This window comes from Salmo salar, chromosome 18 (assembly GCF_965601325.2).
Source record: "Salmo salar chromosome 18, fSalSal1, whole genome shotgun sequence".
Taxonomy (NCBI): domain Eukaryota; kingdom Metazoa; phylum Chordata; class Actinopteri; order Salmoniformes; family Salmonidae; genus Salmo; species Salmo salar.
In genome coordinates this window covers 15,290,333-15,302,427 of record NC_138308.1, presented here as the reverse complement: position 1 = coordinate 15,302,427, position 12,095 = coordinate 15,290,333, and the positions used below count along the sequence as shown (strand labels likewise).

General features: G+C 42.5%; 2 protein-coding genes across 2 annotated transcripts; one reads left to right on the top strand and one right to left on the bottom strand.

Moving 5' to 3' along the window:
- The first annotated feature begins 551 nt into the window (after positions 1 to 551).
- Positions 552 to 8,092, top strand: pcgf6 (polycomb group ring finger 6). The gene is made up of 10 exons (XM_014153997.3): positions 552 to 1,007; positions 1,181 to 1,280; positions 1,386 to 1,482; positions 3,488 to 3,543; positions 3,645 to 3,704; positions 3,918 to 4,038; positions 4,278 to 4,305; positions 4,521 to 4,619; positions 7,288 to 7,374; positions 7,490 to 8,092. Exons 1-10 carry the CDS (start codon positions 846 to 848, stop codon positions 7,538 to 7,540), a joined length of 861 nt encoding a protein of 286 aa, XP_014009472.1. The 5' UTR covers positions 552 to 845; the 3' UTR covers positions 7,541 to 8,092.
- A 539-nt stretch (positions 8,093 to 8,631) lies between these two features.
- Positions 8,632 to 11,877, bottom strand: inaa (internexin neuronal intermediate filament protein, alpha a). Its single transcript, XM_014154001.3, has 3 exons — positions 10,682 to 11,877; positions 9,424 to 9,548; positions 8,632 to 9,238 (listed from the first exon to the last, which is right to left on the bottom strand). Exons 1-3 carry the CDS (start codon positions 11,750 to 11,752, stop codon positions 9,022 to 9,024), a joined length of 1,413 nt encoding a protein of 470 aa, XP_014009476.2. The 5' UTR covers positions 11,753 to 11,877; the 3' UTR covers positions 8,632 to 9,021.
- Positions 11,878 to 12,095: the final 218 nt, after the last annotated feature.

Below are 12,095 nucleotides of genomic sequence, written 5' to 3'. Positions count from 1 at the left end.
TCCCTGCTGGTGAGGGTATATTACTGCCATGCAACCATTCCTCATGTTTCCCTGTGTCTGGCATGGGCAAATTAATAGTTAGAGATTTTAAAGACCATTGCCTGACGGCACCCGATCCATAAACTTAGATCCACGTATAGCTACCAATAGTAAGCATATAGGAGATATGTTTGATAAAACTTAAATAAACCATCATGTAAAAAATAAACACATTATTAAGTATGTTCTAATCCAGGGCTCTCCAACTCTATTCCTGGAGAACTACCCTCCTGTAGGCTTTCCCTCCAACCATAATCTAGCACACCTAATACAAATAGCTAGTTGATAAACTGAACCAGGTTAGTTACAACTGGGGTCGGTGTGAAAATCTACAGGAACAGGGTTGGAGACCCCTGTTCTAATGATTAATTTATGTCATATTAATGAATATTCCTTCATTTGATGCACGATAAGTGACTGTGCTCCATTCTATACGTTCTATTTCTAGGGGACTCTGCTCAGCTTGGATTTCATTGGCTAGTTTCACCACCATGGCGCCAACCCGGAAGTTGCTGAAAGTCGAAGGACAACAAAAGTAGCTAGCTAGCAACTGTTACATTTGGTTTTGTTAGTTTAATTTGTGCTAACGTTAATGGTTAAAATACGTATGTGGTTAATCGGTAGTCCGTTAAGGTAAAGGTAGGACTGTTATCATTGTGTATTCCTTGAGCTTGCAACCGTAGCCTGCACGCTTGCTAACGTTAGCAACACTGCCCCTCAACGGACAGACCAGGGTCAGGTGAATATCAAATTATTGATTAATTGAAAAATTTATTGGCGTAGAAATCAACCCAAATTGCAGTAACATGGAGGACAGGACCAAGGAACTCGAAAGACCAGGTTGCTTGAGTGTCGGTCAGAATTCAGAAGAGGCGACGCCAACCGATGGTAGCCGCCAGAACAGTGTTGACAACGATGGCTCGGAAGACCACGATGGGACATCCAATAATGTTGACTCCGAGGATGAGGTACAGTACTGGAGACTTGGGCAATATCTAACGTCAGTGTTTCTTATATCGCTAGAGTGGCGAGTCATAATATACTGTTATGAATATGGTAACGTTAGTTACCTGGTAGTTACAAAGGTTTGTACTCTGTAAATGTGGAATGACATTATGCATGTTTTTGCATCTTTTCACAGCCTGAACTTCCTCTTAATCAATTCTACCCATATATCCGATGTGCTCTCTGCTGCGGATTCCTCATCGATGCCACCACCATAACAGAGTGTCTGCACACTTGTGAGATACAATGACTGAGATAAAAATTCCTGAAATATGAATGCAATCACTTCAGTCTCATCACATTAGTCATAACTGCTTTCTTATGCGTTTTCCCTTTCCCAGTTTGTAAAAGCTGCATCGTGAAGCACTTCTTCTACAGCAACAGGTGTCCCAATTGCAGCATTGTGGTCCACCAGACACAACCACTGTACAATATAAGGTAAACATGCCTGCCTCTGATGTCTAAGAGCACACATGCTCTTGTCTTGTTCAATTGTATCAGAGGTTTTGAATTTGAAGACATCGGTTCATGTTATTTATGAGAGTTGTTCAAAAAGAGCGATCAAAGGTTGTTTTTCTGCTTGTCTTCATTAGTGTTCTTTTTAAGGTGATGTTTCTATGGTTACCCTCCCTGCTGGGGAGTTACCTGGTACACAATGTCCTGGTGTGACACACAGGTACTGATGTGTCTATCAGTAGATGCCACTTTTATTCATTCCAAGCACACACGCTTGTCTACTGAACCGCTGTGCACAACTCTGCCTTCTGCACAGTCCAAAGGGACACAAATGTTCAGATGACTAATATGCAAACTAGCCAAGAGTCGTCTGTTCTTTCGACCAATCGATTGGTGGAAATTTTAAAACAAGTATTTTTACATATATAGACACACCCTATGTTTGAATAAAATCAACTATATCTAGGCCACTGAGCTTGTCTGATGCTTTAAGCACTGTGATTTAAAAAGGAAGACACAAATTACTAAAGAGGGAGCCAGAGATCAATCCTGTTGCCCCCTGCTACTGGCCTTAGCAGATACTGCATTATGCTCCTAAAGTTGCCGGTAATAGGCTACACCAGCGGTCGGCAACCTTTTCCATTTGAAGTGTCATTTCTACTGATCTGCGTGCCGGTTATGATTTTCACATGCACATTTTTGTGGAACAGTTTAATTTAGTTTATAATAGTGTTCATATCTCAAAATTTACATTTACATTTACATTTAAGATTCAAAATGTAATGTGGTTAATCAAATTCTATCTTAATGAAAATGATACAAATCTAAAAGTAACTTATATTGCCCATATGTAGAAATAACCTACATAAGCCAGCAAAACTTTGCAGCCCGCAGGTAGAAAATATCCTGATTTTAAAAATAAGTATCCCCTAAATCACATTGGCTGCACATGTCCTGGCTGCAAGGAACTAGAAACATTGTATTAACATGGTCAGGCCTGAAGCTCCTTGCAACATTGTATAAAATATTCTGGGCCCACAGTTTCCCAGGCCAGTGAGCTCCAGACAGACAGACACAGGTGTAGGCTATTTTGCACAAGGGATAAGAATTAATCAGGTAGGCCTATTTTATTATGTTTCTACCGGATCAAAGCATAACATTTTGGTATGCTGAGTGGTACTCGAAAGGGATAGAGCTGGAAATATATATATATTTTTTAAATGGGCTACGTTGAGGAACTATTGTCATTCTCAATGGATGTAAAAACAGACTTTGTTTACCTGCTGTTTGAGGCGAGAAAAAAAAGTTGCTTTGAGGAGCTCTGCAGTCATGGTGAGTTAAGGCAATCAGAAATGGTATCAGATCCCCAAATGGGCACACTTATAGGTCTACACTGCGTGCAGAACAAGTAGACTAGTCTACTTTTATATGCGGAATCAGGTGTGTGTCCACTCCTACAATGACAATGGTAGGACTGTAATAATAATAATAATAATAATAATAATATATTGAATGCATTAACAGAAATTACCGTAACCAAATAAACATTGTAGATTAGAAATGATGGGAATGAATGGTAAATGTACTACTGGTGATACTGGTGTGCCATCCCTGCGGCCTCCGCAATGGATCAGTCCCCTCTGACAGGCGTGAATCAGACTGGTGTTTCGTGTGCCATAATTTGTTTATATATATTTGCCACTGCTCAACTAAAAAAATCTTGGCCGACCAACAGCCTATCAACCAAACAATCGACCAGTCGACTAAATGGGTGCAGCCCTAGTGCAAACTCATTTTACATGAAAACGCTCCCACGATAAAGTGACATTTTCACTGAAACGACGTGTGCAGAAGTCCGCTTTGCAGCAGATAACTATAACTCTCCCATTGGCCCATTATCAATGAATATAGTGATCTATAGGCTAATACTCAGTTATACACAGGTATGTAAATACTTACTGTATGGTGGGTATTTCTACCTCCACAGACCTGACAGACAGTTGCAAGATATTGTTTACAAGATGCTGCCACATCTAGAAGAAAGTAAGTATCCACAAGCCTTCCATTTCTCACATTTTCCCATGTCAATCTTTTGTTTGGCAGTTTAAATGAATATTGTTTTTACTCTTTATTTTATTTTTTAGTGGAGAGAGCAAGGATGATAGAATTTTACAAACAGAGAGGGCTGGAGGTGCCTAAACCAGGTATAAAATACTTATTTATTTGTTGTTGATGTTAATTGTTTTTGGCAGATATGTGATGGAGCTTTGTTTATATGAAGGGTTTGCGTATTTGAAGACTGAAGACAGCCTCTACCTCTGGTGTTAGCCATGTGTCAGTCTCTTGTCTGTCTCATTGCTGTGTGTGGAACATTCCCCTAATGCTACTGTAACGCTCGTCTTTCTCTGTGACCTCAGTGGTGGCGTCCCCCGCTGTCCCTGTGCTGAAGAACCAGAAGCAGAGGAGGGAGTTGCTGCCCCAGTCTGTCTTCACCATCCCTCCTGAACTGGATGTGTCTCTGCAGCTGGAGTTTGTGGGGTGAGTCTCTCCCTAGCATTAGTATCTTCTATTTGAGGGATGGGGCATCTTTAGTAAGAGATTTTGAAATGTTATTGTTTATGTTTGTCTCTGTTCATTCTTTTCTCCCCAGTAGATGGTGCTGGGGTGCTACAGTTCTTCCATTGTGTGAATAGGCACTAGGGTGAACATTTGATGGTTAACTTTACAGCAGGGATTAAGAAAATTCTATGTAATGTTGTGTTTTTGTTTTGATCCAGAGCGGAAGAAGGCATAAACAACTATAAGGTAATTACTGCTGACAAGCTCTTTTCTTGAGTTTTAATGACAGTTGTACGAGACCTGTTAAAATAAATAACAGTAACGGCGATAATGCTGCTATACACTATATAGGAATGGTCATACATAAACTAATGTTGTGAAATGGAGTTGTTTTAGTTATATTGTTATAATGCTCAAATGAATAAGGGATTGAAATCTGTAACACTGGTGTACCTGGCCAGCCTTTGGAGAGGCGGTACGTGCGAGTGTCGGGAGAGGCCACTGTCCGCCATGTGGAACTTTTCATCAGGAGGAAGATGGAGCTGAGTCCCACCTGCCAGGTCAGTGGGAGGAGTTTCACATTGACTTTACCAGGATGCCTGATGAGGTTATGAACTATTTCTGAAAGGGAAACCTGGCAAGATGCCAGAAAGAGAGAGGCATAAGTATGTACACGCGGTATATCTGCTCGTTATGTGAGAGTGCTCTCTGCTTCAAGAAAGAGGCATGTTTAAATGTCATTGTGTGTATACCGGTGTGCGAGGAACCCATCTCAATCGCATCCCCTGAAATATACTTTAGTGGCCTGCATTGTTGCAATTCCAGGGCACTCTAGGGCATCCGGGCTAAGCAGCTAAGTGAGAGGTTGATGCACCTTAAGCTCACCCAAGGGCAGAGAGAGAAGAGTGTTCTTTTGTCTAATATGAAAGTGCAGAGTGTAACAACACAATCAGGGAGCAGAGCTACCTGTACATAGCCTGTTTAGCAGTAACACACTTGGACAGGGATTATAGGCTTAGGGTGATTTCTTGGCACTCACTGGCCTCGTCTGGGGAAACGTGGGGAGGAAGAGTTGCAGAGGACAGAGGAAGGGTAGCTAAGCCAGAGCTCAGCAGTGGTCTGAGTAGCAGGGGAACAGATTGTAAGCACTGTCACAAAAGCAATGACGTTGTCCAGAGTTCTGTTCATTTTTATTGAGGTCAGTTCTAAACTGACCTCTAAATGTGATTATTCAGGAATACTATTTCTGTGTCTTATTGAAATTGATCAGTAGCCTTTTTTCAGTTTTCATTTGCACATCCCAAACTGCAGCTACCAGTTTCCCCTCAGATATGCCCCCCCCCCATTACATTGGAGTCATGTAGCAGACGCAGTTTTCTAGAGTGACTTACAGGAGCAATTAGGGTTACTTGCCTTGCTCAGGGGCACATTGGAGGATTGTTCACATAGTCTGCTCAGGGATTCGAACCAGTAACATTTCGGTTACTGGCCCAACGCTCTTAACTGCTAGGCTACCTGCTGACGACTCCCATCTACAGCTGAAGTGGGAAGTTTACATACACTTAGGTTGGAGTCATTAAAACTCGTTTTTCAACTACTCCACAAATGTCTTGTTAACAAACTATAGTTTTGGCAAGTCGGTTAGGACATCTACTTTGTGCATGACACAAGTCACTTTTCCAACAATTGTTTACAGACAGATTATTTCACTTATAATTCACGGTATCACAATTCCAGTGTGTCAGAAGTGTACATACACTAAGTTGACTGTGCCTTTAAACAGCCTGGAAAATTCCAGAAAATTATGTCATGGCTTTAGAAGCTTCTGATAGGCTAACTGACATCCATTGAGTCAATTGGAGGTGTACCTGTGGATGTATTTCAAGGCCGACCTTCAAACTCTGTGCCTCTTTGCTTGACATCATGGGAAAATCTAAAGAAATCAGCCAAGACCTCAGAAAAAAAATGGAGACCTCCACAAGTCTGGTTCATCCTTGGGAGCAATTTCCAAACGCATAAATGTACCACGTTCATCTGTACAAACAATAGTACGCAAGTATAAACACTATGGGACCATGCAGCCGTCATACCGCTCAGGAAGGAGATGTATTCTGTCTCCTAGAGATGAACGTACTTTGGTGCGAAAAGTGCAAATCAATCCCAGAACAACAGCAAAGGACCTTGTGAAGATGCTGGAGGAATCAGGTACAAAAGTATCTATATCCACAGTAGAAAAAGTCCTATATCGACATAACCTGAAAGGAAGAAGCCACTGCTCCAAAACCGCCATAAAAAGCCAGACTGTGGTTTGCAATTGCACATGGGGACAAAGATCGTCCTTTTTGGAGAAACGTCCTCTGGTCTGATGAAACAAAAATAGAACTGTTTGGCCATAATGACCATCGTTATGTTTGGAGGATAAAGGGGGAGGCTTGCAAGCCGAAGAACACCATCCCAACCATGAAGCACGGGGGTGGCAGCATCATGTTGTGAGGGTGCTTTGCTGCAGGAGGGACTGGTGCACTTCACAAAATAGATGGCATCATGAGGGAGGAAAATTATGTGGATATTTTGAAGCAACATCTCAAGACATCAGTCAGGAAGTTAAAGCTTGGTCGCAAATGGGTCTTCCAAATGGACAATGACCCCAAGCATACTTCCAAAGTTGTGGAAAACTGGCTTAAGGACAACAAAGTCAAGGTATTGGAGTGGCCATCACAAAGCCCTGACCTCAATCCAATAGAACATTTGTGGGCAGAACTGAAAAAGTGTGTGCGAGCAAGGAGGCCTACAAGCCTGACTCAGTTACACCAGCTCTGTCAGAAGGAATGGGCCAAAATTCACCCAGCTTATTGTGGGAAGCTTGTGGAAGGCTACCTGAAACGTTTGACCCAAGTTAAACAATTTAAAGGCAATGCTACCAAATACTAATTGAGTGTATGTAAACTTCTGACCCACTGGGAATGTGATGAAAGAAATAAAAGCTGAAATAAATCATTCTCTCTACTATTATTCTGACATTTCACATTCTTAAAATAAAGTGGAGATCTGATCTAAGACAGGGAATTGTTACTAGGATTAAATGTCAGGAATTGTGAAAAACTGAGTTTAAATGTATTTGGCTAAGGTGTATGTAAACTTCCGACTTCAACTGTATGTTATCGCTCAGTGTATCACTCTCATATGATGACATGCAGTCTGTCGAAATGATATGATGTTGTGGTGCAGGTGGATGTTGTGTGTGGAGACCACCTCCTGGACCGTTACCAGTCGCTGCGAGATGTTCAGGGCTCCATGGGAGACAATGCTCTACAGGTGGGTCCACTCAAGACCCTATGTACTCCTAGTCGCTCTCTCTGGAAATAGCCCTGATATCGTTAGCCTCCATTTATGAGTTTGTGTGCTTATTTTCTTGTGTTTTTATTCCCAGGATGGTATTTTGGTTCTCCACTTTGGACTGGTGCTGCCTGCTCACATGTGATGGGAAAGTGGGATGGATGTGATCCTGATATTAATGCTGACCTTCAGGGAACCACGGTCTTCATTGTTGTTACTAATGCCTTAAAGAATCAAGTCTTCTCCTCTGCCTACTTGCCTGACTATTTTCCAGATGCCTTCTTCTGTAAATTGTTATGGTTAGGTTATAGTTTTCAGTCTGAGAGACTGAAGTGATTTCAGAGGGCTCAAAGAGAAAAAGGACCCGTCATGCTACTACTACCAAAATCTCATTTTGAAACACTAGTTATGAGTTCAATATACACTGTATCTGTAATGTTTCCTTATTTTACATCATACATCATTTTAGAGCTTTGAACATTTGTACAGACTGTCTGTACACTCTTAGTGTCACTTCATGTCATTGTTTTGAATATTGATTAACCATTCGAGTTTTTCCTGACCAGAGTTTAGAGACACACAGCTGTTACTTGAAGATAATTCAAACAGGCCTTTTTGATACAACCAATACAACAAGTTGGGATTTGATACATGCAGTTTCTCAATATTAACACTAATAAAATACTATGCAATATTATATACCCATTGTGTTTTATTGGGCTACATTTTGCATTAGCCGGTGTGGATATGGTAATTATGTGATTCTGATTTCTTGTCACGTGGATATGCTGAAGATGTTTATGTTTTGACCTGTAATGTGGCTCTGAAGAAGGAACGTGACTCTAGGGGTGAGACTTGATCTGTTCAGTGCAGTGTCATACTCTTAGTCACTGAGCTTGGACTAACCCTGAGCTCATGCAGTAGCCAGAGCCTTTCAGAGAGGGACAGGGAGGTTATGGGAAGTCTTCACTCTGCAGTAACTAAAATGAGAATAACGATGTGTTTGTTTTTAGCAGGTTGTCGGCATTGAAAGGATGATTTTCAAGTTGATCCAACTGCCAAGCCAATTAGCTGTGTAGAGTTAATATCCTCTCTCAGCTCAGTGTGTGGCCTGGATCTATATCTAACCTATTTGCATCCTTCCTGCTCTACTCGACTCGGTGGGGGATCTGAGAGAGCAGTGAAAAGACTTCCCAGTCATTTATTGACAATGTTCAATAAATAGGGACAAAATGGTTACAGTACACTTTTAATGGCTTCATCAACAGAGCCTCAACTCACAAAAATATTAGCCATGAACTGTATTTGCATGGCATGACAACGAACGACAGAAGAGTTGGCTAAAACACAAACAGATCTGGCAACCAGGCTACAAAAATATATACATTTCGTTAAAATATTCTATTTGTTTAAATTACAAAATGATCACTCCTTTCAACTACCTACCTACCTTCCATATATCATATTACTAACAAAGATGATCTCGAATTCCACTATTAATTGAAACTGGAGAGTGTAGCCGTGCTCAGCTGCACATAAATGATTACTGTGATGCATTAAGATATACAGTACATTTGCTCTGTGCCTATAGATAACTGGCTCGCAAGCTCTGAATTTATGTTGTCTCTAGTTGTTTGAGTTGATATCTGCTTCATCGCTCTTCTCCACTTTTTCCTCAGTGATCTCCTTGAAGCCATCTTTCTGAGCAGCCTCTTTCTCCTTATTGGTACTCCGTGCATAGCTTGAGGCACGTGGCTGGTATCCAAAGTGACTGGTGCCATGGTTTGAGGCGCCGAATAATATTCCTGTGCTAAAGTGAGTTTCCTCTCCCTCCAGCAGTTTTCTGAGGGCCAAACACAGGTCAAAAAGTATTTTGTCAATACATTTATAGCTGAGAGTGATTAGTGACTAACATATTGTAACATTATTTTTGAAATAGTATGGAGGGCAAGGGCATATTCCCATAATGGGAGTCACTAAGACTTTGCTAACAGGCCCTGGTCACAGGTCCTGGTCGACGTAAATTACCTGTAGGCAGCTATTTCAATGTCCAGAGCCATTTTGACATTGAGCAGATCCTGGTACTCTCGAAGATGCTGAGCCATGTCATTCTTGATGTTCCGCAAATCATTGTCCAGGTGCCCAATGGTATCCTGTTTAGGTGAAAGGTAGAAACAAATTAGACCTTAACATCTCCTTTGCAGAAGGCCTCTCAGTACTGAATGTCATTACATGGACCAAGGAAAAAAACTTAGTCCAGATGGGAATACTTAATCTATATCCTTTCCTTGAGTCCTACTCTTGGTTTAATCTGAATTTCCAGGTAACTATATGCATTGAATTATCTATAAGGACACAGTAGCCTGTGTTCGCTTGTTGGTGGCAAGGAAGAGGATTTGAACGCTTGCGCAAGAGGTCAAAAACGGATGACCACTAATCCGATTTAGGGTAGTATAAATACACGGGGTTCGTTCAGGATAATGCACTGCATTTGGTGAGTCTACTCTACGGGGTTGAAGCTAGGTTCGTAGACTACTCTGACGCCGACGTGCCGTTATGTTTCCTGTCATGTCAAGCAGCGTGATAGTGATACACTGAACAAAAATATAAATGTAAAGTGTTGGTCCCATGTTTCATGAGCTGAAATACAAACCTGTACCCCTGCCCAGTCATGAAATCCATAGATTAGGGCCTAATACATTTATTTAAATTGACTGATTTACTTATATGAACTGTAACTCAGTAAAATCTTTGAAATTGTTGCATGTTGAGTTTATATTTTTGTTCAGTATATATGATGAACACATGACATCACGTCACACGAGCCCCCGCGGGCTCTCATGGTCAGTCTTATAAGACTTTCTCAGCTGGACAGGACACGACAAGACATACAGCTGTGATGATTCAAGCAGAAGGTTAACGTTGCTGATATCTGCTAGAAATCCTCTTTATTTAGAGAGCTCGGGGGCGATCCTGCTACTTCGTGCGGTTGCAAGTTTAGAGCATTTCAGAACCATGGACAGGGAATGTTGACTTCCAGATGTCATCCCAGAACATACAACAGTCTCAGAATAATAACAATGTTTTAAGATGCAAAGACGGCTACCCATTGCAATATAAATCATGTATTGAAATGTGTTTATTTACAAATAATTTGAGTAATCTTACTTTTCCATCATGCGTACACATGATGTTCTCACTTCCCCAACACAGGCGCACATGTGCAAGGAGGGGTGCGTGTATGTGTGAGAAAAAGAGCTGTCAAGTGCAAACAAACGTATTTTACCTGCAAACCTGCGATTTCAAGATTGTGTCCATCTTCTGTCTCTCGAATCTGCCGTTCCAAAGACTCGTTGATGCCACGTAGGGTCTCCAACTCAATTGTCTTGGACTGCAGTTGTCTCCTGAATTCGTTGATCTCCTCCCTGCTGGCCCGCATTGCCTCATTGCTCCTGGTGGCCTGCTCGTTGAGATTGGCAAACTTGGATTTATACCACTCTTCCGCGGAGTGCAGGTTCTTAGAAGCCAGAGTCTCGTACTGATTGCGGATCTCTTTCAGAGCCGAGGTGAGGTCGGGTTTGGCCAGCTCTACCTCGACTGACACATGAGCTGCCTGGACCATACCGCTCAGTTCGGCCACCTCCTCGTCGTGGACCTTCCTCAGGAAGGATATCTCATCCAGGAGGCCCTCCACTTTGCGCTCTAGATCCAGCCGCGCCATGGTGGCGTCATCCACGTCCTTTTTGAACGACCGCAGGGTCTGCTCAGCCTCCTCGCGCGCCCTTATCTCCTCCTCATATTTGGCCCTAAGCTTGTGCAGGTCTTCTTCTAAGTTGTCCCTATCGATGAGAATGTGGGCTTTCTCGCTGCCGATCTCCTCCACTTGCGCGCGAAGCTCGCGCATCTCCTGCTGGTATAGGTCCGCGATGCGGGATGGCTCGTGCTGCCTCTGGCGCAAAGTCACCAGCTCCGTCTCCAAGACTTTGTTCTGCTGCTCCAGGGTACGCACTTTCTCGATGAACATGGCGAAGCGGTCATTGAGACCCTGCAGTTGTTCTTTCTCATTGGTTCGGGTGACTTTCAACTCATTGCCGAGGACGGAGGCTTGAGTCAATTCGAGGCTGTCACCTGGAACCGTCGAAAAGGAAGAAGACTGACCGGTCCTTCTGTAGTAGCCCAGCGATGACGCACTACTGCGGGGGAGAGACACCGCAGACCTGTAACTGGTGGAGGACACAGAACTGCGGGAGGAGGCGGAGGGACTGCTCATACGAGAGGTTGAGGGTGAGAAACGAGGAGCGTCCCCGAAAATCTTTCGGTAGGACGACGAGGTATAGTGGTCAGATCCGTAGTTCATCTTTGCGGTTGGCAAGAGAGGCTTTGGAAAGCTTTGGCTGCAGTGCTTATATAGGTTTTGGCAGACTGACCCAATACACACGGAGTTTTACATTATCCCCATAACATAAGCGCATGATAGACGATTTTCTAAAACGAATCTATTTGAACAAAACGTTAATAGGCCTAGACTAAAATATATATATATATATATATATTTTTAAATGCATGTATCTTTTCTACTATTGTGCGGTAGAGGCTATGTTCCTTTCCCCGAGCATCGATGGAACTGTCCACTTGGTGCCGTGCTGATGTCAGAGGATTTGTAACTAATCGTGCAGGTGTGAGCTGCTGCAGCCTGCGAA

Excerpts from the sequence above, each read along its gene's own strand:
- pcgf6 (XM_014153997.3), top strand. The coding sequence starts at position 846 with ATGGAGGACAGGACCAAGGAACTCGAAAGACCAGGTTGCTTGAGTGTC. Across the intron at positions 1,483-3,487 it reads CAACCACTGTACAATATAAG|ACCTGACAGACAGTTGCAAG; the intron begins GTAAACATGCCT and ends CTACCTCCACAG. Across the intron at positions 3,705-3,917 it reads GCTGGAGGTGCCTAAACCAG|TGGTGGCGTCCCCCGCTGTC; the intron begins GTATAAAATACT and ends CTGTGACCTCAG.
- inaa (XM_014154001.3), bottom strand. The coding sequence starts at position 11,752 with ATGAACTACGGATCTGACCACTATACCTCGTCGTCCTACCGAAAGATT. Across the intron at positions 9,549-10,681 it reads TTGAAATCGCAGGTTTGCAG|GATACCATTGGGCACCTGGA; the intron begins GTAAAATACGTT and ends TCACCTAAACAG. Across the intron at positions 9,239-9,423 it reads ATTGAAATAGCTGCCTACAG|AAAACTGCTGGAGGGAGAGG; the intron begins GTAATTTACGTC and ends TTTGGCCCTCAG.